The sequence below is a fragment of the Oncorhynchus mykiss genome, chromosome 15 (genome assembly GCF_013265735.2).
Source record: "Oncorhynchus mykiss isolate Arlee chromosome 15, USDA_OmykA_1.1, whole genome shotgun sequence".
NCBI lineage: Eukaryota > Metazoa > Chordata > Actinopteri > Salmoniformes > Salmonidae > Oncorhynchus > Oncorhynchus mykiss.
The window spans coordinates 19750260-19776669 of NC_048579.1; the positions used below are offsets into that span (position 1 = coordinate 19750260).

The following is a 26410-nucleotide window of genomic DNA, read 5'->3' on the forward strand; positions in this document are numbered from 1 at the left end:
GATATTGGGACATTTTAAGAAATTCTCATGGTGATGTGGCTGGAGACACTTCTTAAAAGAACCAATATCTTGACAACTTGACTGCTGACATGCAAAACATTTGAGTAATATTACTTTTTAAGGCTAAAAAGGATTTTTGTGCACAACCGGTACCATGCCTTGGCTGGGATTCAATCAGATCGTGGATTATAGGCATTGCGGTTTTTAAAGGCAATGTTCGTGGAGATCCCATTTACGGTAAATGCTGCATATGTCGGCTCAATCGGAAATTGCCTTAAAGCTACAATGCCTATAACCCGCAATTGGATTGAATCCCGACACTTGTCAAACGATGGTTACAGAAGTAGGGTCTCAATTCCAATCTGTATTGTGGAGTTGCATGTTATAAAGTAGTACATTTTGAAATTAAGGGCATTTCAGATTGAGCTGACCATATCATATGCAGTCGCTGCAGGAACGTTGCCTTTTAAATTTATATTGTGCTCTAGAGTGGATATTCAGCACTACAGATTGAATTGAGCCCTGGCTCTTTATTTTAAAGCATCAATCATTTACACCTGTCTAAAAATGTGGACACATTCTGAATGTGGAGAAGATCAGGACAAAGGACTCATGTTAGAAACAGGCCTTTAACACAACCCACCACTGTCATGTCCATCAACCAGTTTCCTTTGACTATCAGAGATAATTTGCCTAAACCAAACCCTAATTCCTCATGTCTATCATAAAATGCCGCTCTGCTTTTACAACCGCCACAATGGCACTGTTGTCCAATGCTGCAACAAGGATTTCTGCCTGTCCTGCACGCATCCCTGATCATCGACTATAGGTTTGGCAGGCCCTCCATGCCAGGAGAACAGATGTGTCACGTGACCAGAGCCATCCTTCAGAGAAATTGGAGAAAGGCTGCTTTGTGAGGCCTGGGATTTTCCAGACTACCCGGCAACACTTGTTTCCCGCCAGCTGGGCACTGCTCACCGGCTATGTGAGCCGGCAACACAATTATTTTTTTGTCCGCCAGCTGGGCACTGCCCACCGGCTATGTGAGCCAGCAACATGCCCTTCTCGCGCCTCCCCTTTCTTTCCTCTTCTCGCTTCGGGAGAAGTGGACCGTCTGATTGGGACACCTGGGGTTATGTGGTGAACGGGTTTAGAACACCCAGGATGACAAGGAACTGTTAGGGAAGACTGCTCCTTGTAGGAATCGAATGCTCCTGTGAGAACTTATGTAGAAATTTAAATGTTTATCATTCAATATATTGCACAAAATATATATTTTACTTTTGTAGTTAGTGAAAATGGGATGTGTATATACACATTTTCCTGTTGCATTTACAGTAACTATTCAAAGCCAGTGCCGCTTCTAGAAAGCCATTTGTCCTTATGCTCCTCCCAATGTTAAAGTACCTCACTGCTGACATAAAACACCTATTCACTCCTATAACCCACTCTTTCTGCATTGCTCTACTTCTGTACCATTTCAGGCCCAAATAACCAACATTGTCTGTTTCACAAGACCTACTGGCTGCATGAATACTTGAAAGTTTAAGCAAATATGAGGTGGAGTGAGATCCAGCATAAGAACAAATGCTAAGTTAAACAAGTGGATTGAATGTTGGAAATGACCTCCTAATAGACGAATAAGGTTGGAGACGTTGTAGTAAAGTTTTTTTGCTTGTCTCTGGGCTCCCTGACAGCCTTGGTGGCCTTCAGGCTACATTTACACATGCAGCCTAGTTCTGATCTTTTTTTTTACTAATTGGTATTTTTGGACAATCAGATCAGAAAAAGATCTGAGGTGATTGGTCTAATGACCAGAATTGGGCTGCCTGTGTAAACGCAGCCATACTGAAACTAAATGTTGCAGGCCTTTTAATAAGCATTGCTAAGACATGGGGAATAAGCTCGGAGGACTTGGGGCAGTAACGACCAGATTCCTCTGTGGCATGACTTGCACCTCACGGGTTGCCTGTCTAAACACAGCCTATGTATGCTCCCAAACCTTAAACCAATCAAATCAGCTCTTTTCACATCAGAACCTTTTCAGAGCTGATCTGACTGGTTAGCGAAAAGAATATCAGAATTGGGCTGTCTGTGTTAACGCCGCCAGTGGAACACAGTCCTGACCAAAACCAGATCACGCCAAACAACCTTTACTACCATGGTGGTACATTTACTTTTTAGGCCACCACCGGCAGTGGCTGGCAGATGCCCTAATTTTACCAGCAATTCAAATATTTTACGAGCCATAATCCCCCCCACAAAAAAAAGAATTAGGATAAACCACAGAAAACATTGTACCCCACTTTCAACGCTGTAATGTTGAGATTAACTCTTCCAGAGCTGGCATGCACACCATTTTTTGGGATTGAAAAAAAATGCTCAGTATGTCCACCTGCAAATGAGGCTATTAAGAATAGACATTCTACCAGCCAATGCCAAAATCTACCAGCTGATGGCTGGTGTTAATTTCCAAACCTGTTTACTACCATCAACTGTTCCATTCTGTAGTGTGTGCATAGCAACATTTATAGGTCCTAGCTATTTAGCTGTATCCTTATTGAATAGTCTGATGTGAAGCCATTCCCAGTTTTCAGAAATATGAATTAAAGCGTACATAGGCCTACTTTAGCAGAGGGACTAAAGATCCACTTTCTACCATTTAGTCTGAATACCGATAATGTTGGAGACCATATAGAATCAGTGGTCAATAGCCTAGGTATAAATGCAATGTGCAACAATAGCCTAGATATAAACGCAATGTGCAACAATTATTTTACTGAGTTACAGTTCATATAAGGAAATCAGTCAATTTAAATACATTAATTTAGCACTAATCTATGGTTGGGATTGGGAAGGCATAGGCCCACCTACTGGGGATCAATGCCCAGCCAATCAGGAGTTTTTCCCCACAAAAGGGCTTTGTTAGACATAAATACTCCTCAGTTTCATCAGCGTTCCAGGTGGCTGGTCTCCGATGATTCCGCAGGGGAAGAAGCCAGATGTGGAGGTCCTGGCCTGGCCTGGTTACATGTGATCTGTGGACGTCAGATGCCAAATTCTCTAAAACGATGAAGGCTTTATGGTAGAGAAATTAACATTAAATTAACCTTTCCGGTGGACATTCCTGCAGTCAGCATGACTTGAGGCATCTGTGGCAATGTGTTGTGTGACAAAACTTGCTGTTTGATTGTCCCCAGCACAAGGTGGACTTGTGTAATGATCATGCCGTTTAATCAGTTTCTTAATATGCCATTATTTGCTAAGGAGAAATGCTCACAAACAGGGATGTAAACACATTTGTTCACAAAATTTGAGAAATACGCTCTTCAACATTTCTGGGATCTTTTATTTCAGCTCATGAAACATGGAAAACAACACGTTACATGTTGTGCTTAGTATAGATGGGTTTACATAATAACTGGCCACTGAGTGTACCACTAGGGAATATAATATGCCTGCACAGCATTGAAATACACACCAATTAAATATCCCTTGCACTAAAGTATGGCATAAACAAAAACAACCAATGTACAGTTTAATTATTTTATTTTAAATGGAAGACATCTCAACTCTGTTTCAATAAAAACTCAAGTTCCTGTCAGGAAAACGAACAAAACACAATCCTCGATCAACCCAGACCAGCCTTAGGCTAGTAACACAGAGACATTCATCTCTGTATGTTCCTTGGTCTGAGGGTAGCTAATTATACGAGCAGGGTCTGTCTGCAGACCGCGTTTACCATATGCTGTGCCCACTACGCTTCATTTACTACATGCCACGCCCCCTGCGATGGTGTTGAGGCTGCTACACCCGCACACACTGTCGTTCACCCCCGCCTGTCAGCATGCACCAGGTAGTATCACGCAGGAATAGGGTTGGCTGCGCTAGCTACTTGCCATAACGTTAACAGAAATGCGGGAAAGCAGTGCTTGGCAGGCGGGGGCGAAGGACACTGTACCAGTTTCCCCTAGCCTAGCTATCAGCCTCCTCCTTCGTTGGGGTGATTGGCATACAACGTTGTTGCATTAACGCCAGCTACTGTGCTTGAGTGTGGGCCGGAAACGGCGCTAGCAGCACTGCCACAGATAAAAGCTTTATTGCATACATCTTGAACAACTTTGATAGGTGAGGAAGATGGCGGGAACTGAGTTTGTTGGTGTTGTCAAAAAAATTTGCTCGGCGAAGGGAAGTCAGGAGGGGAAATGGCGGCGAGTAGTGCAGATCAAATTGGGGAAATTGGGATTGGAAATTGGTGACGCAACAGCTGTGCTGGAATGTGAACAATATGGATGATACTTCGAGAACACAAACTCTCGCATCTTTCACAGTAAAGGGCGAGGGAGTCCGGGGGATGACTGGAGGTGCAATGGCGGAAGTATTTTGCGATTCTCTTGGCCTAAATATAGTTAGTGAGAATGAGTGGACGTTGGTGAAAGAGGGGATTGAAAGGGCTAAAATTGGAAATACACAGCAGTTTATGGTTTCAGTGCGATTCACAAGAAATTGTTTTTTGGGGTGACTTGTTTGTGGTCTCAAAGGTGGTGAAGTGGAATCGGTTCGAGTGACCAGGAGCGGTATGATGCTGATGTTCATTTGTGTCAACAGCGCAAAAGGCGAAAGCGCTGTGGCTCAACAAGATGTGAAAAGTTGTGATTTTCAGAGTAGGGCACCGGTTAAAAGTGTCATCTCAGGTGTTTCGTTGTATATAGAGGCTTTGTGGTTGTCGAATGAAAAAAATATGTAGTAGTTGAAGAGTCAGATGAAGCATGTTGTTATCGTGATGGGAATCACGTGCCCGGATTGCCCTGTTGAGTATGAAGGAGGTCGCAGTAGCTAGGATCGGTGCCATCCAGCAGGTCTCCTATGTGGAGAAGTGCGTAGAGAGATAGTAGTGGATGGCCCACAGTCTGCAGTGAATGCCATGCAGGAGAAGGATCCCGACATACTAACAAGAAGGTGGACTTTGTTGCGTTTTATAGCCCAAGTGATAAATTGCACTATTCAAACGAATAAAACATCTAAGGTAGACATCATTGTGAAGGCAGCAAATAGATTTCTGGATCTCCAGGACTTTACAGCCGAAATGTTATGGGGAGTACTGAATATGAGTTTACACCTCCCAGGTTCCTGAGTCTGTGTGAAGGGATCTGAATAGTACAGTTTGTGTTTGAAATTCAGGGTAGTGAATTTGGTTCATGTTTATTTTTTGGTAATTCGTACAATTTGTTCATTTTTTTACTACCCCATACAGTAGGTGGCTCCTGTAATACCTGCATGTTTCAAGCAGACCACCATAGTCCCTGTGGCCAAGAAAGCGAAGAACCTGCTTAAATGACTACCGCCCCGTAGCACTCACGTTGGTAGCCATGAAGTTCTTTGAAAGGCTGGTCATGGCTCACATCAACACCATCATCCCGGAAACCCTAGAATCACTCCAACTCGCATACTACCCCAACAGATCCACAGCTGACGCAATCTCAATCGCACTCCACACTGCTCTTTCTCACATGTACAAAAGGAACACCTATGTGAGAAAGCTATTAATTGACTACAGCTCAGCGTTCAACACCATAGTGCCCACAAAGCTCATCACTACGCTAAGGACCCTGGGACTGAACACCTCCCTCTGCAACTGGATGCTGGACTTCCTGACGGGTTGCCCCCAGGTGGTAAGGGCAGGCAACAACACATCTGCTAAGCTGATCCTCAACCTGCGGGCCTCTCGGGGGTGCGTGCTTAGTTCACCCACGACTGTGTGCCAAGCACGACTACAACACCATTAAGTTTGCTGATGACACAACGGTGGTAGGCCTGATCACCTACAATGATGAGACAGCCTATAGGGAGGAGGTCAGAGACCTGGCAGTATAGTGCCAGGACAACAACGTCTCAATGAATGTGAGCAAGACAAAAGGAGATGATTGTGGACTACAGGAAAGGGGGGAATGAACACGCCCCCATTCACATTGACGAGGTTGTAGTGGAGGGGGTCGAGAGTTTCAAGTTCGTTGGTGTCCACATCACCAACAAACTATCATGGTCCAAACACACCAAGAAAGTTGTGACGAGGGCAAGACCACTCCTCTTCTCCCTCAGGAGACTGAAAATATTTGGCATGGGTCCCCAGATCCTCAAAAAGTTCTACATCTGCACCATCGAGAGCATCCTGACCGGTTACATCACCGTCTGTTATGGCAACTGCTCGGCATCTGATCGCAAGGCGCTACAGAGGGTAGTGCGTACAGCCCAGTACATTACTTGGGCCAAGCTTCCTGCCATCCAGGACCTATATACTAGGTGGTGTCAGGATCAGACTCCAGTCACCCAAGTCATAGACTGTTCTATCTGCTAGCGCACGGCAAGCGGTACTAGAGCGCACAAAAAGTGTTTTTATCATTCAACCATTTTGAGGAGCTTTAGGTAGGGAAGCGGGTAATGAAAGAGATGGTTTGTGATGAGTTGGACAACAGAGTGAAGGAAAAGCAGCCAACCATTGCTCAGTATATGTGGGAAATCCTTCTAAACGAAATAAATCCAGGTGAAGCTAGTTGAGAGAATTCCAAGAGTGTGAAGTTGTCAAGGCAAAGGATGGCTGCTTTGACGAATTTCAAATATACAATATATTTTGATTAGTTTAACCTTTTTGGTTACTACATGATTCCATGTGTGTTATTTCATAGTTTTGATGTCTTCACTATTATTCTACAATGTAGACAATAGTAAAAATAAAGAAAAACCCTGGAATGACTAGGTGGCCTAACTTTTGACTGGTACTGTATGTAAACTGTTCATTATGTTAAATATGTATATTAGAAGGGTTATGGGAAAAGATGGTGTCAGTAACTCATTAGGTCAGCGGATTGCACCAGAGGAGAAAGATGCCTAGTAAAGCTATAGTTGACTGTTTCTTTTGGATTCAATTTGGCTCTTTCTACCGTTTCATTTGGATTAAAAAAAAATATATATATATATTTCACCTTTATTTAACCAGGTAGGCCAGTTGAGAACAAGTTCTCATTTACAACTGCGACCTGGCCAAGATAAAGCAAAGCAGTGTGACAAAAAAACAACAGCACAGTTACACATGGGATAAACAAAAGTACAGTCAATAACACAATAGAAAAATCTATGTACAGTGTGTCTACGTGGAGTAAGGAGGTAAGGCAATAAATAGGCCATAGTAGCAAAGTAATTACAATTTAGCAAATTAACACTGAAGTGATAGATGTGCAGATGATGATGTGCAAGTAGAAATACTGGTGTGCAAAACATTTTTTTAATGTAAATAAAAACTATGGGGATGAGGTAGGTCATTTGTCTCTTTCTACTGCTTCTTTTGGATTTAATTTGCATGTTGCTACTTATCATTTTGTACTTAAGGATTTGACCTTTTTGCCATTCATATCACTTGGAACCTATTTAACCTAATCTGGATTAAAATGCTTTCTTTTACCATTTACCAAACTGGAATCTGTGACAAACAATGGACAATTCACTTGTGAGTAATAAATACATTTGAAAGGGGAAGTATGTATGCAAATGTATGCAGTCGCTCTGGATAAGTGTCTACAAAATGACAAATGTAAATGCTGTACTAGGATCTGTCCATATAATCCTATTCACAATGATCTAAAATAGCACTTCCACTCAGAGATGCTTTGTGGATACGGGCCCAGAAGTTGCTGTGCAAGACAGGTGAGCTTGGAGAAGTCTTGCTAACTTTCTAACTCCTGCAGTAGGCTCTCATCCCCCACTGGACATAGGGGAGGATCGTATACGCAGGAGTTAGACATTTACAGAGTTTGTCTCTGAGGGCTGTGAGATGGTGTGTTAAAAGTCCCCAGCAGGAAATTGTAACACAAATTTTAGGCTCAGCGTTATCTTTTAGTATACAGTTTTTATATTACAGTAATGTAGTCTAGTAAAAATGTGTCAACTGTAATGATGTATATCTTATAGCACTATTTAGGGCTCCCAAGTGGCACAGCGGTCTAAGGCACTGTATCTCAGTGCTAGAGGCGTCACTACAGACACCCTGGTTTGAACCCAGGCTGTATCACAACCAGCCGTGATTGGGAGTCCCATAGGGCGGCACACAATTGGCCCAGCTTCATCCAGGTTTGGCTGGTGTAGGCCATCTGTGGCAGACCAGGGGGTTTGGTCAAGACGTTTACACAGGTCAGACACGGACAGAGTATGATTAGCTCGGTTTCAAGGGAGTTTATTAAATAATAAATCAAATGAAAAGGATAGGTCTCCCCCATGAGACCCTCTCCGGGATACCATATTCTGGGCTCCGGGTCTGGCTGTATCCTGTCGGGCACACAAACTCAACTCCCTCGTCTCCAACTACACAGAAGTCACCTTACTTCCCCCAGTCCTCTCCTGTGTGTTGCCCTTCTGACAGCTTTATGGAGCTTGTACAGCTGTAGGCCACACTATTTACCAAGAGAGTTTATCTATATTCTTCGTAGCTGTCTATTAGGGTAGCTGTCAGATCGGGTCTGGCCGGCTAGGATCAGTTCTATATAGCATAAGTTGAGATCAGTGTGGAAGAACTTGACTGGCCTGCACAAAGCCCTGACCTCAACCCCATCGAACACCTTTGGGAGGAATTGGAATGCCGACTGCGAGCCCAACATCTGTGCCCGACCTCACTAATGCTCGTGGCTGAATAGAAGCAAGTCCCTGCAGCAATGTTCCAACGTCTAGTTGGATATGTTCCGGTCAGCCAGACAGGACAAATTCGACTGGCTGAACCCAGGTAAGTAAAGTTCGGCCTGCCGGTCAGGACAAATTTGGTGTTCTGTCCAATAAGATAAGCTTGGCCGGCTTGCCAGATAAAACAAGTTCGGCCAGATACCCTATACTGAGGAAGCGAAAACAGTTTTTGAAAATTTAGCTAATGTATTCAAAATAAAAAAACATACCTTATTTACATAAGCATTCAGACCCTTTGCTATGAGACTCGAAATTGACCTCAGGTGCATCCTGTTTCCAATGATCATCCTTGAGATGTTTCTACAACTTGATTGGTGTCCACCTGTGGTAAATTCAATCGATTGGATATGTTTCTGGAAAGGCACACACCTGTTTATATAAGGTCCCATAGCTGACAGTGCATGTCAGATCAAAAACCAAGCCATGAGGTCGAAGGAATAGTCCGTAGAGCTCCGAGACAGGATTGTGTCAAGGGACAGATCTGGGGAAGGGTACCAAAATATTTCTGCAGCTTTGAATGTCCCCAAGAACACAGTGGCCATTCTTAAATGGAAGAAGTTTGGCACCACCAAGACTCTTCCTAGAGCTGGCTGCCTGGCCAAACTGAGCAGTCGTGGGAGAAGGGCCTTGGTCAGGGAGGTGACCAAGAACTTGAGACATCTGTGGCATTGTGTTATGTGATCATGCTGTTTAAATCAGCTTCTTGATATGCCACAGCTGTCAGGTGATGGATTTTCTTGGCAAAGGAGAAATGCTCACTAATGGATGTTACCAAATTTGTGCATAACATTTGAAAGAAATAAGCTTTTGTTGCATATGGAACATTTGTGATATTTTATTTCAGATCATGAAACATGGGATATATTTTTGTTCAGTCAAAAAGTGCCCCATACAATAAGAGGATCCACTGTATCTATGCTATATAGGGGAAAAGTTGTAAATTATTCTCTTGGTTAAAAATAATTTGTCGTCCAGTAGGTTTTTATTTAAAGTTCCAATATTCTCGCCCTCGTGTAAATTCTGTAAGTGTAATGTGTATACCAATTATTTTATGGCCTGACAGCATTCTGTCCCTTATCAACACTTTACTTTATGTCATTGTCGCTGGCACCAAAAGTTATCAAGACGACTAGCTTGATTGATCCTTCGCCATGTTTCTCTCACTAGGTCAGGATATGTAAGCCGCCATATATCCACTAGTTCAGATATATGCATAATATTCGTAATTTCTTTAAGAGCATGAGGGTGATAGTTTGTAGTGTGATTTCCTTTACGGTCCATTGAGGTACTTAAAACCGTATTATAATCTCCCACAATAATAATTGCGTCATGTATTGCCTGTAAAGTCAAGTTATATAGCAACATCATTATTTGGACCATATATGGTTAATGAGACAAATCTGTTTTAGGTCCCCCAGTCATTTTGTCCATACAACTTTGTCTAAAAGTGTAGAATGAGTTTCCTGCAAAGAATAGATATTATATTCCTTCCTTCTTTTAGCCAGATAAAGACGGATCGTCTTGTTACTATCTGCAACACCATTACATACAATTTTAACTAGCTATACTTATTTCACCACTTACCATGTTTGTAAACTTACCATTAAGAAGTACCATGGTAATTGAGTGTCCATATAAACTGTACCATAATATTTGCACTGTTAAGCATATCGTAGCTGCGACTAAGGAAACCTCTAATTGTCCTTCAATATTCCACCCCCATCCCATGTAGGGTTGTCATTCCAGTGAATGTCTGACCAACCCTTTACACATGGATCCTAGGGCCTTTCAAGAGATATGGGCTCATCCTTTAAAAAGAGCACATGGTGCCACCTACAGTACAGAACCAGATCCGCAGCGAACATCATTTCGAACCCCTTCCCCTCAGTTGTACTGCATATTTCAAAAAACATGCATATCCTAATTTATTCCCACAATTGACAAATAATATGCATAATAATAAGCACTTCTAATGATTGCTACCCATAATGGCCGGTAGTAGGAATTCTACATTTTGGTCAACTGATGTGGGATGCATGCCCCTCTCTCCCTTTCCACCCATAGTTCGACCTACCCCCACACCCAACTCAAATGTTCAACAGTTGTTCCATCCCTGAGCCCAACTCAAGAGAAAACTTGATGTGTGAATGCGTATACAGTTTGGCTGTTTAAGAAGGCATGCCAAATTAAGCCAGAATGGGAAGATTTGATTAACCAATATCTAGTGTTGGCTGATGAAGCTCGGATACCCCCAACACCCCCACATGCTGGTCCCCGGTTGTGAACTTATCTGTCTGACCGGCCTACCAAACTTATCTGGCTGCACTCGTCTCATCTGTCCAGCGAGCTGACCTTAACCCATCTGGCCAATTGTCCGAACTTGTTATATATCCCATCTGTCTTGATGACTTGTCCTATCGGGCCAGCCAGCTGAACATATATCCCATCTGTCTTGATGACTTGTCCTATCGGGCCAGCCAGCTGAATTAGGATAAATTTGGCCAGATTAAACTATCTAGCCGGCCAAACTTATTTCTGAAATTATCATATCTGGCCAAACTTGTCCTAACTTTTCCAGGCCTGGAAAACACAAAATTCCATCACCGTACAAACCGTGCTTATCCTATCTGGTCAGCCAAACATGTCCCATCTGTCTGGCCAGCTGAACTTAACCCATCTGTACCAAACATGTCCCATCTGTCTGGCCAGCTGAACTTAACCCATCTGTACCAAACATGTCCCATCTGTCTGGCCAGCTGAACTTAACCCATCTGTACCAAACATGTCCCATCTGTCTGGCCAGCTGAACTTAACCCATCTGTACCAAACATGTCCTATATGTCTGGCCGAACTCATTTTCAATTATTCGATTTAAAATAATGTTTACAGTATGAAACAAATCATTTAAACTGCACATATAAAATCAAACATGTGAACGGCTGGCTATTAGTTTGATTGAATATGGACGTTGTTTCCTAAAATAACACGTGATCAAACAATTATACAAATAGCATTTACTCTGATTTTCCATGACACCAAAAATAAAATGCCATTGCATTACACATTTTAAAACATTGACCTCTCCTCTTAACTAGAAAAAAATTCAAAACGATATATTTCTAATTTGCTAAAGAACCTATAAAATATAAAAATGAGCAAAAATAATTCATAATACATAAAAATAGTGAAGCATTATGAAAGTCATATTCCTCAGTTAACCTTCACCTGCTACTCCAGATAGTCCCCTAATGTCGCCAGTCCTATTAGCTTCAATCAGAACAGGCAGTTCATACACTTGACAGTTTTGCTGCCGTAGTCGAGGCACTCTGGGCCGATACACTCACAGCAGGCATTGTGGAACCAGCGGTATTTGGAGCCCCCCATGGACTCACAGTATTGCTTGCACTGGCGGATGGACACGCAGTCGTCAAAGTACACCACAGTGCACATGTTATCTGTGGAGGGGAAAGACATAGCATTCAAAGGCTTATTTCTCCAAGGAATACAACAGGGAAATATTACCACTATCCATTTGAAAAGTTTACGGAAAACATGCTTAGTCTTCACTTTACGAAGGTACTCTAAAGCAGGGTTTCCCAAACTCTGTCTTGGCCCCCCGGGAAAAGGGAATCCGGAAACACTGGACATATTTAAAAATGTAGGCATAGCCGCATGACTCGTTCAGAATTCCCTGCTCAGAAATATGATCAGAATACTAAACCTACATGAACTGTCAAGTGGCCTCACACACACACACACAGGTTCCTACAAATCACTAGGACCGGTTGCTGAGTAGAAGACAAATGGAGTGGATGCACAAGAAAGTCCACAAGGCCAGCAGCAATCTACTCAATTTGCAGGGCTAGCAGCCCACTAAACCCATCAAAAGATAGCCCGAGATTGCATATGTTTTAATGGAGGGGGTCTAGCCACCAAGCTCGGATCAAAGCAGCTTTAGCAATGACTTCATTATAGCTCTCCCTCTCCTAAAACAATATAGACTGTCGGGGATTTGAGCTATTCATTGGCTCTTGGGGTTTCCCTAAAATAGTGGGATGGACCAAAGTTCATATCTTTAGCACTTACGGGGGTGCCCAATCTGCCAGAATATTTTATTTAACTAGGCAGCAAACCGACTTTGGCGACTAGTAAGTATTTTATTTAAACCTCCCTCTTTGGGCTGGATGTTTCAATGTGTAGTTCATACAGTCATAACCTGTGAGCATCATGTTACCGATGTGACCTTGCTGAGCTTCACAATAGAAACTTATAGACACGATGTGTGAAAAATGACATGATCGGTCCCATGACTTGAATGATATTTTTGCTACAAATGCTAAACTATCGTAGAATTTTCAGAGTCTTCTGATGAACTAAAACTTTGATAAAAGGCATCTTTGTAAGACTATGATGTGCCCCGCTCTGTTTATTCTCTTATTATGGAATACCCAGCAGCTATGATTGTCCCCAAAATTCAACCCGCTCATCCCTCCCTACCTTCAGTACTTTGGGTGTTATCGTAGCTGGTGTGGATACTGTTCCCGGTCAGGGAGACATTTTGGTGCTGGTCCTCCAGAGTTTCCAGGAAAGACACCAGGTTCTCATGGTAAGATAGTTCCTCAGCCACAGGGAAGGATACCACCATCATGTTGATAGGTGCTTCGCCCTCGGTGAGGGCACGGAACAGTGAGGGGATGGGTCGGTAGAGTTCCTCCACCGTGCTCTTGGAGGTAGCCGGAGTATCGCTGTAGTTCCTGGGGTTACACATCCCTGTGTGATGGGATGCAGGAAACAAGTTGATAATTGGTAAATAAATCAAATACTTTTACAATAAATGACTGATCATCAATAAACCACTATTTGTTCATATGTTACTCACCATTCACTGCACTACACTTGTAAAATAGGATGGGTGCACTACCTTGAACAATCAGTGAATAATGGAAGGAAGGATTTGGAGGAGCTCAATATGATGCAAAAACCAAATACCCATCCTCATTAATCCATTCTGACCCTGGTTGTAGTTTGCCCTTTTCAAATGTGCACCTAGTACGTGGGACCAAGTCACTAGCAAGTCTCAAGCAAAATGGTCAAAGTTTCAAGTCCTAAGTAGAACTGGCAGAGTCTAGAGTCAATTCCAAGTCGTGCATTTTAAGAGCGAGCTGAGCCAAGTTATTTCAAGTCAAAAAAATAAAATAAATCAAGACATGCAATGACATCAATCAACTACAAATCTTAGTATATTTATTGGAGGCTAGCAGACAGCCCTTTTCATTATTTTGTCTACAACACACATTTTGATTATGTAATAATACATTTTAACTCATTCCAAATGCAAGCTTCAAAAGATCAATATCAAGCAATTTTGACTTAACAAAAGACCTATGCTAGTAATTGTTGCTTGATGCCCCATTGCTGGTGCGATGGCAAAGCAAACAGTTTATATGCTTGATCCCCAAACTATTTTGGGAGCTGTATATGGCATTCCTTTCTAACTTTTTGTTTTGCAAGTGTGATGCCTGTGGCTACTCTGGCTGCGTGGAGAGTAATCCACGGAGTCTCTGTGCCACAAAATGAGTGACAAAACCTGGCCAGACAATCTAAAGTCATGAGTCAAGTCGAAGATCCAAGTTAAGTCTCAAGTTTTGGTTTTCTATCATCTCGAGTCTCAAATTTGTGAAGAGCCAGACTCGAGTCCAAATCATGTGACTCAATTCTACAGTCGTGGCCAAAAGTTAAGAATGACAAATATTAATTTACACAAAGTTTGCTGCTTCAGTGTCTTTAGATATTTTTGTCAGATATTACTATGGAATACTGAAGTATAATTACAAGCATTTCATAAGTGTCAAAGGCTTTTATTGACAATTACATGAAGTTGATGCAAAGAGTCAATATTTGCAGTGTTGACCCTTTTTTTTCTCAAGACCTCTGCAATCCGCCCTGGCATGCTGTCAATTAACTTCTGGGCCACATCCTGACCGATGGCAGCCCATTGTTGCATAATCAATGTTTGGAGTTTGTCAGAATGTGTGGGTTTTTGTTTGTCCACCCGCCTCTTGTGGATTGACCACAAGTTCAACGGGATTAAGGTCTGAGGAGTTTCCTGACCATGGACCCAAAATATTGATGTTTTGTTACCCGAGCCACTGGTTATCTTTTTGGCCTTATGGCAAGGTGCTGGAAAAGGCATTGTACGGCACCAAACTGTTCCTGGATGGTTGGGAGAAGTTGCTCTCGGAGGATGTGTTGGTACCATTCTTTATTCATGGCTGTGTTCTTAGGCAATATTGTGAGTGAGCCCACTCCCTTGGCTGAGAAGCAACCCCACACATGAATGGTCTCAGGATGCTTTACTGTTGGCATGACACAGGGCTGATGGTAGTGCTCACCTTGTCCGGAGAAGACAAGCTTTTTTCCGGATGCCCCAAACAATCGGAAAGGGGATTCAGAGAAAATGACTTTACCCCAGTCCTCAGCAGTCCAATCCCTGTACTTTTGGCAGAATATCAGTCTGTCCCTGATGTTTTTCCTGGAGAGAAGTGGCTTATTTGCTGCCCTTCTTGACACCAGGCCATCCTCCAAAAGACTTTGCCTCATTGTGCGTGCAGATGCACTCACACCTGCCATTCCTGAGCAAGCTCTGTACTGGTGGTGCCCCGATCCCGTAGCTGAATCAACTTTAGAAGACGGTCCTGGCACTTGCTGGACTTTCTTGGGCGCCCTGAAGCATTCATCACAACAATTGAACCGCTCTCCGTGAAGTTCTTGATGATCCGATAAATGGTTGATTTATTTGTAATCTTATAGGCAGCAATATCCTTGCCTGTGAAGCCCTTTTTGTGCAAAGCAATGATGACGGCACGTGTTTCCTTGCAGGTAACCATGGTTGACAGAGGAAGAACAATGATTCCAAGCACCTCCCTTTGAAGCTTCCAGTCTGTTATTCATACTCAATCAGCATGACAGAGTGATCTCCAGCCTTGTCCTCGTCAACACTCACACCTGTGTTAACGAGAGAATCACTGACATGATGTCAGCTGGTCCTTTTGTGGCAGGGCTGAAATGCAGTGGAAATGTTTTTTGGGGATTAAGTTCATTTGTATGACAAAGAGGGACTTTGCAATTCATCTGATCACTCTTCATAACATTCTGGAGTATATGCAAATTGCCATCATACAAACTGAGGCAGCAGACTTTGAAAATTAATATTTGTGTCATTCTCAAAACTTTTGGCCACAACTGTACAACTCTGGCACCTACCCACACAGTCGCAGCACTCCTCCCACAGTGTACCCAGACAGAGCATACACTCCTTACAGCATGAGCAGTTCCCATCAGAGGGCCTGCACTGACACAGCTCCTGTACATCACAAAACACACAATGTATATTATAACATAGTCACATTTTATGTATGTGGCAGGACTGATGTACATAAGTGCATAACTCACAAGTAAGAGAGAAATTCAGCAATATACAGTGAAGGTGGCACACATTTTGCATAACTCTTGTATGCATTTAAGCCTTCTATCATGTTGTGCAAACATTCTTTCAATACAGTAGTCTCAGTCTGGCTTTAGTTGTTACATGAGCGCCAAAACAATATAACATTATTTTTGTGTATTGAGCACGTCATGGTTGACTCAAACAAGAAAATAAGCCATACATATCCTGTTAGAAATCACTACGGGCGGGTGTGTGTAACTGCGTATGTTTGAGGAGTGGGCCGACCTTAAGCTGCCTGTTCTGTGACTCCTCCAGTGCGGCTGGGAGGGCAGTTCAAAGGGAGAGCAGAGGTCAAATTCCAGATGTGCACAGGGATGGAGCTAACTAAGCACACAGTGAAGTGTGGTTGTGGCTGCAACAGCAACCATGGAAGGTATACAGATATCAATCTCCATTGGCCATCGCATGTACAGCCAAGGTAGACTAGGCTACATCCTTTGAAGACACTGTGTGGCTGTAAATGTAAAACATGCGCCTGATTGTAAGCCAAGTCAATATCGAGTACATTTTTAGTATCCCCGCTTTGTTAGTTGAGTGTTCTCAGAAGGGTTAATTTAGTGTACAGGTACTGTTGTGGTTGTATGCATGTTTCCAGTATAGAAATAATGTAGAGATTTTAGGTTAATGTAAAATGACATACACACTGTGGAAATGCATAGTGGGAGGTGCATCAAGTCCTACAATATTGGCATAACACTATGGCAGTGGCAATTTACTCTGAAAGGACATGAGAGATTCCTTATAGAAATTCCATAGAGTTCTCTCAAAGTGATTTAGTAACAGAAAAATGGTATAGTGAGACAAAAGTTTACCTAAACCGAAAGCCTTTTAAACGCACTAAGAGTTTAGCCTTCTTACCTGAATGAGGCACTTGCTGACATCACTGGCACAGAGAGCCTTGTTGCAGGCGGTAATCATGGAAAGTCCAGATAGAAGGAAAAGAAGTGCAGTGGATAGTAAAAATTGAGTGGACTTCATTTCCGACACGCACGAAACAACGATATCCTGCACCGACAAAAACAAAGAGTCAGACAAGAATTTGGAATGTACCCCTTATTCAACATCAACAAAATACCTAGACGTCATCGGGACTCAACAAACATACTAATAAAACGCAGGAAAAATCGTGTCAAGGAACCATCCCTTTGATTCAATTGTTATTGTAAATTGCCCGTTTGCTTTAAAGGGGCATTATTCGCTTTCTACACAAATCTCCCAAGTCGTCAGACCCACTGCAATGCAAACATTGGTTTCCCGCTTGCTGGCAACTAAATTACAAAGGTTGCTTGCTGCGCATTTAATCTTAAACTCTGAATACATTTAAAACGTTGTATAGCTATTACGGTAATCTAATTCAATAATAGCATGTTGATCATGCAAGTAGCGCAGCGCAACCCTCTTAAAGACCTCAGGGTTACATAAGGAAGGAAAGTTAAATTTTATCCTGAAATTAAACACTTAGTTTGGATAAATTGTATGAAAAGTCTGACACTTTTCAGGCGCCGTTTATGAACAAACCTCGTGTTTTGGAGAGGCATATCCAAAGCTATAAACACCTTTTCTCAACATCAACCAACTAGGAAGAAAGGATGCCGTTTTTGTCTTGGTCAAAAACGCACACCGATTAACAATATAATAAAAGTAGTAATCAAACTCACCTTGCCCAACTTGTCGATTGTTGCTCCAGAGGTGAACGTTTCTTAACCCCTTTTCCACCTCTACCTTTCAGAATTAAAGCATGTTCTGATGGCGTGACTCTCCACACTCTCTACACAAAGCAGACAGGGGTAGGCAAGCGCCTTAAAGATACAGTTACCATTTCAGACACAGGAGCCCTGCTCAGGTGAACCCGAGCCAAGACCACTGTCAATTGGTATCATGTGATAGGCCATGTCTACTGGTTTGGCAGTGATATATTCGACTGGGCTATACGAATTTATTAGCTTATCACATAGAAAATAGTATAAACAATGTTTTCACTGATAACAATAGCCAGATGAGGGCTAGACACCACTCTGAGCCTAGTTCCTTTCTAGATTTCTTCTTAGGTTCCTTCTAGGGAGTTTTTCCTGGCCACTGCTTCTTCCTCTGCATGGCTTGTTCTGGGCTGGGTATCTGTAAAGCACTTTGCAACTGCTAGTGTAAAAAGGATTTATAAAATACATGTAATAATAGAGGAATTATATTATACATTTTGTAGGCTATATAAATGAATAACTGGAGATTTCATAATGCATTGCAAATAGAGATTAATTTTATTGTTTATTTCACTTTTGTATATTATCTACCACACTTGCTTTGGCAATGTTAACATATGTTTCCCATGCCAATAAAGCCCCTTGAATTGAATTGAATTGATGAAAAAAGACTAGTTTTCTGGATTAGGAAGGGCGTTCAACTGAGAAAAAAAACGAACTATTACATTATTGCCCAGTAGGTGCAACATTGTAACGTTGTCGCAGTATATGAGTAGAAAAATAAAATGCAACTCACGAGCTTCCGTAGTCAACAAACTGATGAAGGAAAGGTCTCCTGAAACCAGTAACGGCAACATCTCACTACATTTTAGCCAGTGAGAACTTAAATATTAATAATTGTTTCATTACATTATTAGTAGACTACACAGCAGAGCTGCCACTGGACCAGATGGCTGCGAAAATCAACGAGGCGCACGACCACATTGCCAAGGCTGAAAAATAGTAAGGAAATCTCGCTAGCTAGATGACTTTAGCTAGCTAGATTGCGTTTGAGCTATTACAGTAGGTTGTCAGCCACTATCATAGTATTGGTAATCGTGTATTGTAAAGTACCTATGTATAAAACAAATAGCATAGGAATGGTATTTTCAATTTAACAAGCTAGCTTGCCATTCTAGGTAGGAAGCCAGCTGAGCTGCACTGCAGTTAAGCCTGTCGGTATCACTTCATCAATACTAGGGCGTCCATACCTGTATTACATCCTATGGCAAATCCATATGATTGTAACTTTTTTTCAGAAGCAATGCTGCTGTAATGTTTGACACTGAATACGATTCATTTTTCCCACAGTTTAAAGACTAGCTTCATGAAATGGAAGCCTGACTATGACAGTGCTGCATCAGAGTACTCAAAAGCAGGTATTGTATCCGAGGTTCATACATTCTATGCAGCAACAATTTGGACCTGAATGTATGTCCCCTACTACAACAACATTTGATAGTCTAGTTGGGCAATAGCACACTGTCAGTAATATTAGGCTATATTGCAGAAGTGTTGCTCAAGTTGTCTTATGATTTGGCTTATTATAAATGCATAATGAAGCATTCCCTTCTCGCCCAGCTGTTGCCTTTAAAAATGCCAAGATGCTTGAAGAAGCGAAGGAGGCATACCTGCAAGAGGCAGAGGCACATACCAACAACAAAACGTATCCTTTCACTGCCAATGGGGAGGGAGGCTTATAAATGGTTTTGCAGGTTAGTTTTGAACAAGGTAATTGTATATGCTTTATTTGAACATTGTGGCCCACAAATATCTGATAATAACATCAACGTTTTCTTTAACTCAACTCAATGTACAGACTTTTCCATGCAGCCAAGTGAGTATAAAAGATCTAGGCTTATCTTATGTAATGATATTAATAGAACCAGAATGACACTGATTTGTCTATGTCTGGTTGTATTTAATGTTGCTAAGGAGATCTTTCTGTTACAGAGCACTTGAGGCAGCTGGTATGATGCTCAAGGTTAGTTTTAATGTGCTAAACATTATTGTCAATCATATATACTTGTTATCAGAGGTCGGGTGAAATTTACTGTTGCGTTTATGCCATAGTTTTTACGTTTTTGTTGCCCCCTTCTGGATTAAAAGGCTTTGTTTTTAGCCAGACGCTTTTGACACATGACATGACTACGGTTTTAATATTAACTAGCTACTAACGCTAATCATTGACAGGCATGTTTTTTTCTCTCCAGGACATGCAGAGGATACCAGAGGCTATCCAGTATATTGAGAGAGCAAGCATGATGTATGTAGAGAATGGCACACCAGACACTGCAGCCTTGGCCCTCGACAGAGCTGGAAAGTACGTACCGGTTGCCAATATTGATCGTCTTAGACGGTCTCTCAAAATTAATTCCCTGTCAACATTGGCATGTCACTGTAAACGTATGATGATGCTCGTTGTTATTCCTCGTTTTGATGCTCAGGCTACTTCAGTTAAAGTTGCACTTTTCTTTTTTCAGGCTAATCGAATCACAGGATCTAGCAAAAGCAGTGGATCTGTACCAGAAAGCTGCATCAGTGTTTGAGGTACGACTTGAATTTTTGATTCTAGAGAACACCAATCATTGAGTTGCTTCCAAGCCACAGCCTCAGTTCAGGGTCACATCTGCAGGAATCTCAGTCTTATTTCATTGATATTGGATATATATTAATGTGATGAAAAGTGACCAAATCAATCAAAATATTCTTGATATGATGAATGTATATTTCTGCAGAATGAAGACCGTCTACGTCAAGCTGTAGAGATGCTGGGGAAAGCATCAAGACTTCTCGTCAGGCAACACAAGTAAATTCTCACCTGCTTTCCAGATTGTTCTACCTTTCCTACTCATTCCCTTCCAGCTAACTGTTGCTTTTGGCCCGTCAGGCTTGATGAAGCAGCAGTGTCGATTCAGAAGGAGAAGAACATGTATAAAGAAATAGAGAATTACCCAACGTGTTTTAAGGTGTGTTTAAGGATCTTTCACTTATTTAGCCTGATAAAGACAATTGACCGTGTTCAAAACTGAGCAGACTCTGTTATTATTACCCCTGTTGTGAAGATTAAAACCAAATGGTTGCCTGTGTATTTTTTTCTTCAGAAAACCATTGCCCAAGTGCTAGTCCACCTTCACAGAAATGACTTCGTAGCAGCAGATAAATGTGTTCGAGAGAGTTATAGGTACTGACTTTACATTTGTCTAACTAAAAGGTAAATATGAAGGTTATGAATTTTGTTATGTTTGACTAGGGATTCATAATTCTGGTAACTTACCCCAAATTCCAGAAATCCCGGGTTGAAATATTCCTGGAGTCAGGAGGTAATAAGCACGGAATCTGTGAATACTCCACCCGGGATTTCTGGAAATATTTCTGGAAAACCTGGGAATTTTGGGAAAGTTACCTGAATTTTGCAACCCTATGCTTGACCATTCTAACCTTTGACCCTAGTCTGCCAGGCTTCAGTGGGAGTGAGGACTGTATTGCCTTGGAGCAGCTCCTGCAGGGCTACGATGAGCAGGATGAGGACCAAGTGCACTGCGTCTGTAACTCGCCCTTATTCAAGTACATGGACAATGATGTGAGTGTTCTGCCTTGTGGCTTATACTGTATGTAACCATCATTCACTTCAAAGCATGTTATCACATCATTTGAGTATCTACTTCTCTCAATTGTGTTCTGTTGTCTCCTTTGATCACATTTAAGGTCTTTAAAAGGTATGGAATCATGAGCTGTCCTTTCCTTATGAAACCTTTCTCCTAGCCACCCCATAGATGCATTTCCAGGCTAGCCTGAATAATGCAAAGTAATTTATTAATAGAAACAATAGCAGTCCAACTGCTTGCTTACCTGCGTCACCCATCTAGACCCTGCTTTCTTGTTGTTTTGTAAGATTTATTATATTTTACATTTCTTTAGAGCTATTTCTTAAACCTCTCCTGATCAATTCCAGAAAGACACACACACCTGACTCAAACTAACCAAGGTTTTTCTGATTAGTTCATTAGTTGAATCTGCTGTGCTAGTTTAGGAAGAGATCAAAAACATGGAACTGGCTTTGGGTACTCAATAAGAGGTTTAGGAAACACTTCTGAGAAACAAATACTGTAGAGACAACTTGCCATAACCTGACCACAGTGCCAATTGTCTTGCAGTATGCAAAGTTGTCCATCAGCCTGAGGGTTCCAGGGGGGGGTAAGAAGAAGGCTCCTGCTTCAGCTGCCGATGCTGGGGAAGGAGCGGAGGCAGGGGAGGCTGATGAGGATGAGTACGCTGGTGGGCTATGTTAGCCACAGAACCTGGACTTCCTGTCTGGACCAGAGCACTTCCAGTTACCTGTTAAGGATGGGTGTCGGAATCTTCCACACCCTCCCATTCTCAGCATGCCAGGGGGTCGTGAACTTTGCCTTGCCTCCCATCGCCAGATGTACAACTGTAGGCACTCTAACCATCAAGCATAACAACGAGTTATGCTCATAACAATAACATAAGCATGGTAATATAATATCACTGTGGAAAATAATCAAACACTACTTAAAGATATATTATTTGTCCCTTTTGGGGTTTACTGCGATTGTAAAATAATGTATATTTTGCTACATTTGAAGTGATATAAAACATTTGATTTTGAATGTTGATCTAGGTTTGGTAATGTATTTGTTGTATTTGCCTCAATGGATCATCAAGGTGTTTTCTCATTCAATCTACAACAGTATGCAACAAGATACTCGGTGTGAAAATAATGATTTGCACATTCACCTTACAATATCAAACTCTGTGCTTCAATGATTGATGCGTAAAGGGGTGGATGAGATGATTTCTGAATTTGTACAGTATGAAGTGTTGAAAGCAGCCATTTCAGTTACTATTGTGTGTGAAGGCACTTATAATGAATCAAATTTGTTTAGAAAATAATATATTTGGGTAATTGGTATATTATTGTACTTTAGTTTCTTCTAGATTTCAGAATGCCTTTCCATTTGTATTATATGTTATGCCTGTACTTTGGAACTGACTGAAAGCTAGATGATGATTTATGTTTACAACTAATCTTAAAATGTGTGTCAAGTCTTGTGGAGTATGCAGGCTTGATGTTTGTGGCATGCCCTCAGTGTTTTTACTGAATCGAGTCATGGAATGGAATAAAATGGCAGCAGGTCAGCTTTCAAACATTTGTTACATTCAGGTCACTGAACCTCGATAACGTCACAAACTAGATTCCTTACACATGAAAACAATCTATTCACTTACACATGGTGCTGCATTTTCCAATGCATAGATTTGATGGCCTTGATCACATTTTTGTTGAACATATGAACTTGTACATTTAAAATAACACTAACTTGTAATGTCAAAAACAAGGGGTTTTCAAGCAATCAAATATAACCGACACAGGTTACACACGTCAACGACAGTATCTGTATTTAGGCCCTCAATTCTTAGGTCTTTATAGGGGCGCCATCAAGATGGACATGCTCCATAATATAGAAATATAATTCTAATCTCTATACAGTGTTCATCACATCACTTTTTCCCCTTTATTGTTTCTCTTTCCTAGGTGTACTACAGGTTCAAACAACCAAAAACGTAATCCCTTTCTGGTGAGATGATACACATTTCCTGAGAACGATGTCTGCCACAGCTCCCTTGATTACTCTGTAGAAACAAAATTAACGGCAACAAATTATTGTAACTTCCCACTGCGCGCAGACGTCAATTCAACGTCTATTGCACGTTGGTTCAATGTAATTTCATTGAAATGACATGGAAACAACGTTGATTAAACCAGTGTGTGCCCAGTGGGTTGTCTTCAACCTCTCGTCGTTGTCTTGCTGGAAAAGCCAAAGCACTTCCAGGTAGGCTACTGTAAAGGGAAATATCTTGGAAAATCAAAGTGTCAAGTGTCTCTCAGTCGCTGCCCGCTTCTCTTCTCTTTTCCCTTCTCCCGTGTTAGCTCAAGAAAACATGTCTGTTCAAGTTTACAGCCAGCTATCAGTATATTGCACAACCCTTGGTTCATGTTTCCCAATAGGAAAAAGGCCAGACGTCTGGAGGCAGGCAGGACAGCTGCAGTCTGTCTCCCTGTCTGTGACATCTCAAACACACTGACTGATGGCTGCAATTCTTCAGAGTTGTACTAAACGAGTACAAACAAAAAACAGCTTCTTACAGAGGAGGCTGGTGAGGGGAGGACGGCTCATAATAATGGATGGAATGATATCTAACGCATAGAAACCAGGTGTTTGATACCACTAAATTCATTCCGTTCCAGCCATTACTATGAGCGCGTCCTCCTAATTTAAAGTGCCACCAGCCACCGCTGTTCTTCAAAGTCCCCTTTCATGTGTAGGTCATTGTTTTTCATGGCAGGCTTGATAGGGAGAGGGTCCCTTAATACCATCCCACCAAAATACAGGGAGCATAGCGAGCTAGCTACTTCCTGCTGGATTGTGCTTTTTTCATGTCTCTGCCCCCCACTAGGTGGCACTGTCATTTAGTTTTTTGGTCCCTGGTCCACTTGATCATAGTCTCTGGTGAGCGGTAGAGAAAGATGAGCTTGGCATAAAGGTCTTCCTCCAGCTCCAGCTCGCCCGTCTCTCTGACCAGGAAGATGTCGGTACACAGCTTCAGGATGCGGTCCACGGCGGGCAGCTCCTCAAACATGATGGAATGGGAGATGCCGCTAAAGAACTCGCGCACAAACTTGCCGATGACCAGCACCACCGATGCATACAGGCCCATGATCCTGCCGGTGAGAGACAAAATGACACATTATAAGCCTTGTTATAATACATTAAAAAAGGCACATACATGTTTATGACTACTGATAAAGCAATATAAATGCACGAAACCTTTTAGAAAGCAACACCAGGGTTGTGTCCAGTAAGCACAACACAACATTTTGAAATGAGCTGGTATTGCCTGACAAACAATCCAACAATGATTGTGTGTCTCACTGAACATGAGTTACATGACCCAAGTCAGACCGTCAGATATCCTCCACTCACCCGTATCCTGCCAGGAAGCCCAGACTGGGCGGGCTGACTTTGTCACTGAACACGTAGAGCTGGAGGCCTGCCTCTCTCTTCTTCCCCACCGCCGCACCCCTCATCTGGATCTGTCCCGCCGATGGCTGGTCTACGATCCACCACTCCTGGATCTCACCACTGCTGTTGTGGGTTCTCTCCAGGTCGAGCAGGATGTTCTTGTAGCCGTTGTCTGAAATGGAGATATCATAAACAATACATCAACGGTAATAAGAGGGCGATGCGTCAGTTCAAACACAAGTGTTCATTTCAGGACGATGTAAATGTCTAAATGTTTCTATCCACATGAAGTCATTCCAGGTTTAAGGATTCGTGCATTACCTTTATGGAGTTGTTCTATAGGTTTGGCATTGGAGTCACTGGGAGCTCTGAGGAAGCATGGGAAGACTTGTGCTATGACCCTGGAGAGGAGGGGAGAGAAAGAGACAGGACATTTAAAGATGCAGTCCGGGATCTTAATCTCAACAAAACAGAACATATTGTACGAGTTGGATTTGTAACATATCATACAATTTGCACAAAAAAAAAAATGGATGATGTAGTACACAATTCAAACTGGGACCCGTTTTGGCTCGTGAGCACCACTTTCAAAACTGCTGTCTCCAATTATACAAAGTTGTGGAGCATCACTTTAATTATGAATGATTTATCAAGCATCTATAAAAGTCCTTATGAAGGGGTTATGAAGGCTTAATTAAGCCTGAAAAGTCATAGTCTGTTTCCCTTAGCATAGGCAGGCTACTTACACAGCCTGGTTTCTGGTCCCATTCAGGAGATCTACTAACTCTTGTCGTGTTGTCATATCAAGGTATGCTACATGTTTATCTGTCGCAACTTCAGCTTTGGCTCCAAGACTAAGATTCCTGTTGAAGAGAGAAAAATCCCAATTACAGACAGTAGATATTTTGCAAGTCAAAAATAGTACACCACACATTCTTTCCCATACATATTACTTTGTGCACTCGTAAATGGGCAGATATCCCAACAGATATTTTACGTCTCTAAAGTACTATGTAATCTATGTGGACCTACACAACACTGTAGTTACTAAGTTATTTGACCAAGTTACAGTTCAAAACACCTTTGAGTTTCTAAGAAGTGTGTGAGTGTTGTGGCTCTATTCAGTCTGTAAAGCTGAAGCGTTACAGATTCCCCGATAGAAATGTAAAAGGTCATTTCCGATTGAGCCGACATATGCAGCGGTTTCCTGTGAATGGCGCCTCCGCAAAAGCGTGAACATTGCCCATAAATTTAAATCACTGTGTAAAGTCGAACTTCCATGATGCGGATTGAATAGAGGTTTGGTTCTCACTCCGATAGTAAGTGAGTATGTTTTCATACATGTGTGCATTCGAGTATTGGTTCCTCCAGGTTAGTGTTCATCAGGGCACGCA

At 42.0% G+C, this 26410-nt stretch overlaps 3 protein-coding genes across 5 annotated transcripts in view; 1 reads left to right on the forward strand and 2 right to left on the reverse strand.

Moving 5' to 3' along the window:
* Positions 1-10366: 10366 nt before the first annotated feature.
* On the reverse strand, positions 10367-18123 carry LOC110489749 (twisted gastrulation protein homolog 1-A). The gene is made up of 5 exons (XM_021562619.2): positions 17890-18123; positions 17090-17236; positions 15988-16087; positions 13222-13494; positions 10367-12179 (listed from the first exon to the last, which is right to left on the reverse strand). Exons 2-5 carry the CDS (start codon positions 17207-17209, stop codon positions 11998-12000), a joined length of 675 nt encoding a protein of 224 aa, XP_021418294.1. The 5' UTR covers positions 17210-17236; positions 17890-18123; the 3' UTR covers positions 10367-11997.
* A 570-nt stretch (positions 18124-18693) lies between these two features.
* Positions 18694-23139, forward strand: LOC110489750 (gamma-soluble NSF attachment protein). Of its 3 annotated transcripts, XM_021562621.2 has the most exons (13): positions 18695-18930; positions 19279-19346; positions 19549-19633; positions 19787-19804; positions 19921-19951; positions 20181-20290; positions 20451-20517; positions 20706-20776; positions 20858-20936; positions 21072-21151; positions 21421-21550; positions 21676-21686; positions 22125-23139. In XM_021562621.2, the coding sequence occupies exons 1-13, from the start codon at positions 18878-18880 to the stop codon at positions 22147-22149; spliced, it is 828 nt and encodes a 275-aa protein (XP_021418296.1). In that variant the 5' UTR covers positions 18695-18877; the 3' UTR covers positions 22150-23139. The 3 variants fall into 3 exon arrangements, with proteins under 3 accessions (XP_036799922.1, XP_021418296.1, XP_021418295.1); XM_036944027.1 differs by lacking the exon at positions 22125-23139 and having other exon boundaries at positions 18694-18930; positions 21676-22118; XM_021562620.2 differs by lacking the exon at positions 21676-21686 and having other exon boundaries at positions 18696-18930.
* A 52-nt stretch (positions 23140-23191) lies between these two features.
* Positions 23192-26410, reverse strand: part of LOC110490939 (piezo-type mechanosensitive ion channel component 2) — a 159715-nt gene continuing 156496 nt past the window's right edge. The window contains exons 48-51 of the mRNA XM_036944026.1: positions 25763-25879; positions 25338-25417; positions 24978-25188; positions 23192-24715 (exon numbers count right to left, since the gene is read on the reverse strand). Of these exons, the coding sequence (XP_036799921.1) occupies positions 24460-24715; positions 24978-25188; positions 25338-25417; positions 25763-25879 (664 nt within the window). The 3' untranslated portion in view covers positions 23192-24459. The remainder of the gene's footprint in view (positions 24716-24977; positions 25189-25337; positions 25418-25762; positions 25880-26410) is intronic.

Bases quoted from the DNA above. Each gene is read 5' to 3' on its own strand.
- LOC110489749 (XM_021562619.2), bottom strand. From the start codon at position 17,209: ATGAAGTCCACTCAATTTTTACTATCCACTGCACTTCTTTTCCTTCTA. The intron at 16,088-17,089 runs GTAAGAAGGCTA...TGTGATGTACAG, and splicing joins TCAGCAAGTGCCTCATTCAG to GAGCTGTGTCAGTGCAGGCC. The intron at 13,495-15,987 runs GTAGGTGCCAGA...CCCATCACACAG, and splicing joins GGAGTGCTGCGACTGTGTGG to GGATGTGTAACCCCAGGAAC.
- LOC110489750 (XM_021562620.2), top strand. From the start codon at position 18,878: ATGGCTGCGAAAATCAACGAGGCGCACGACCACATTGCCAAGGCTGAA. The intron at 20,291-20,450 runs GTACGTACCGGT...TTCTTTTTTCAG, and splicing joins GCCCTCGACAGAGCTGGAAA to GCTAATCGAATCACAGGATC. The intron at 20,937-21,071 runs GTGTGTTTAAGG...TTTTTTCTTCAG, and splicing joins ATTACCCAACGTGTTTTAAG to AAAACCATTGCCCAAGTGCT.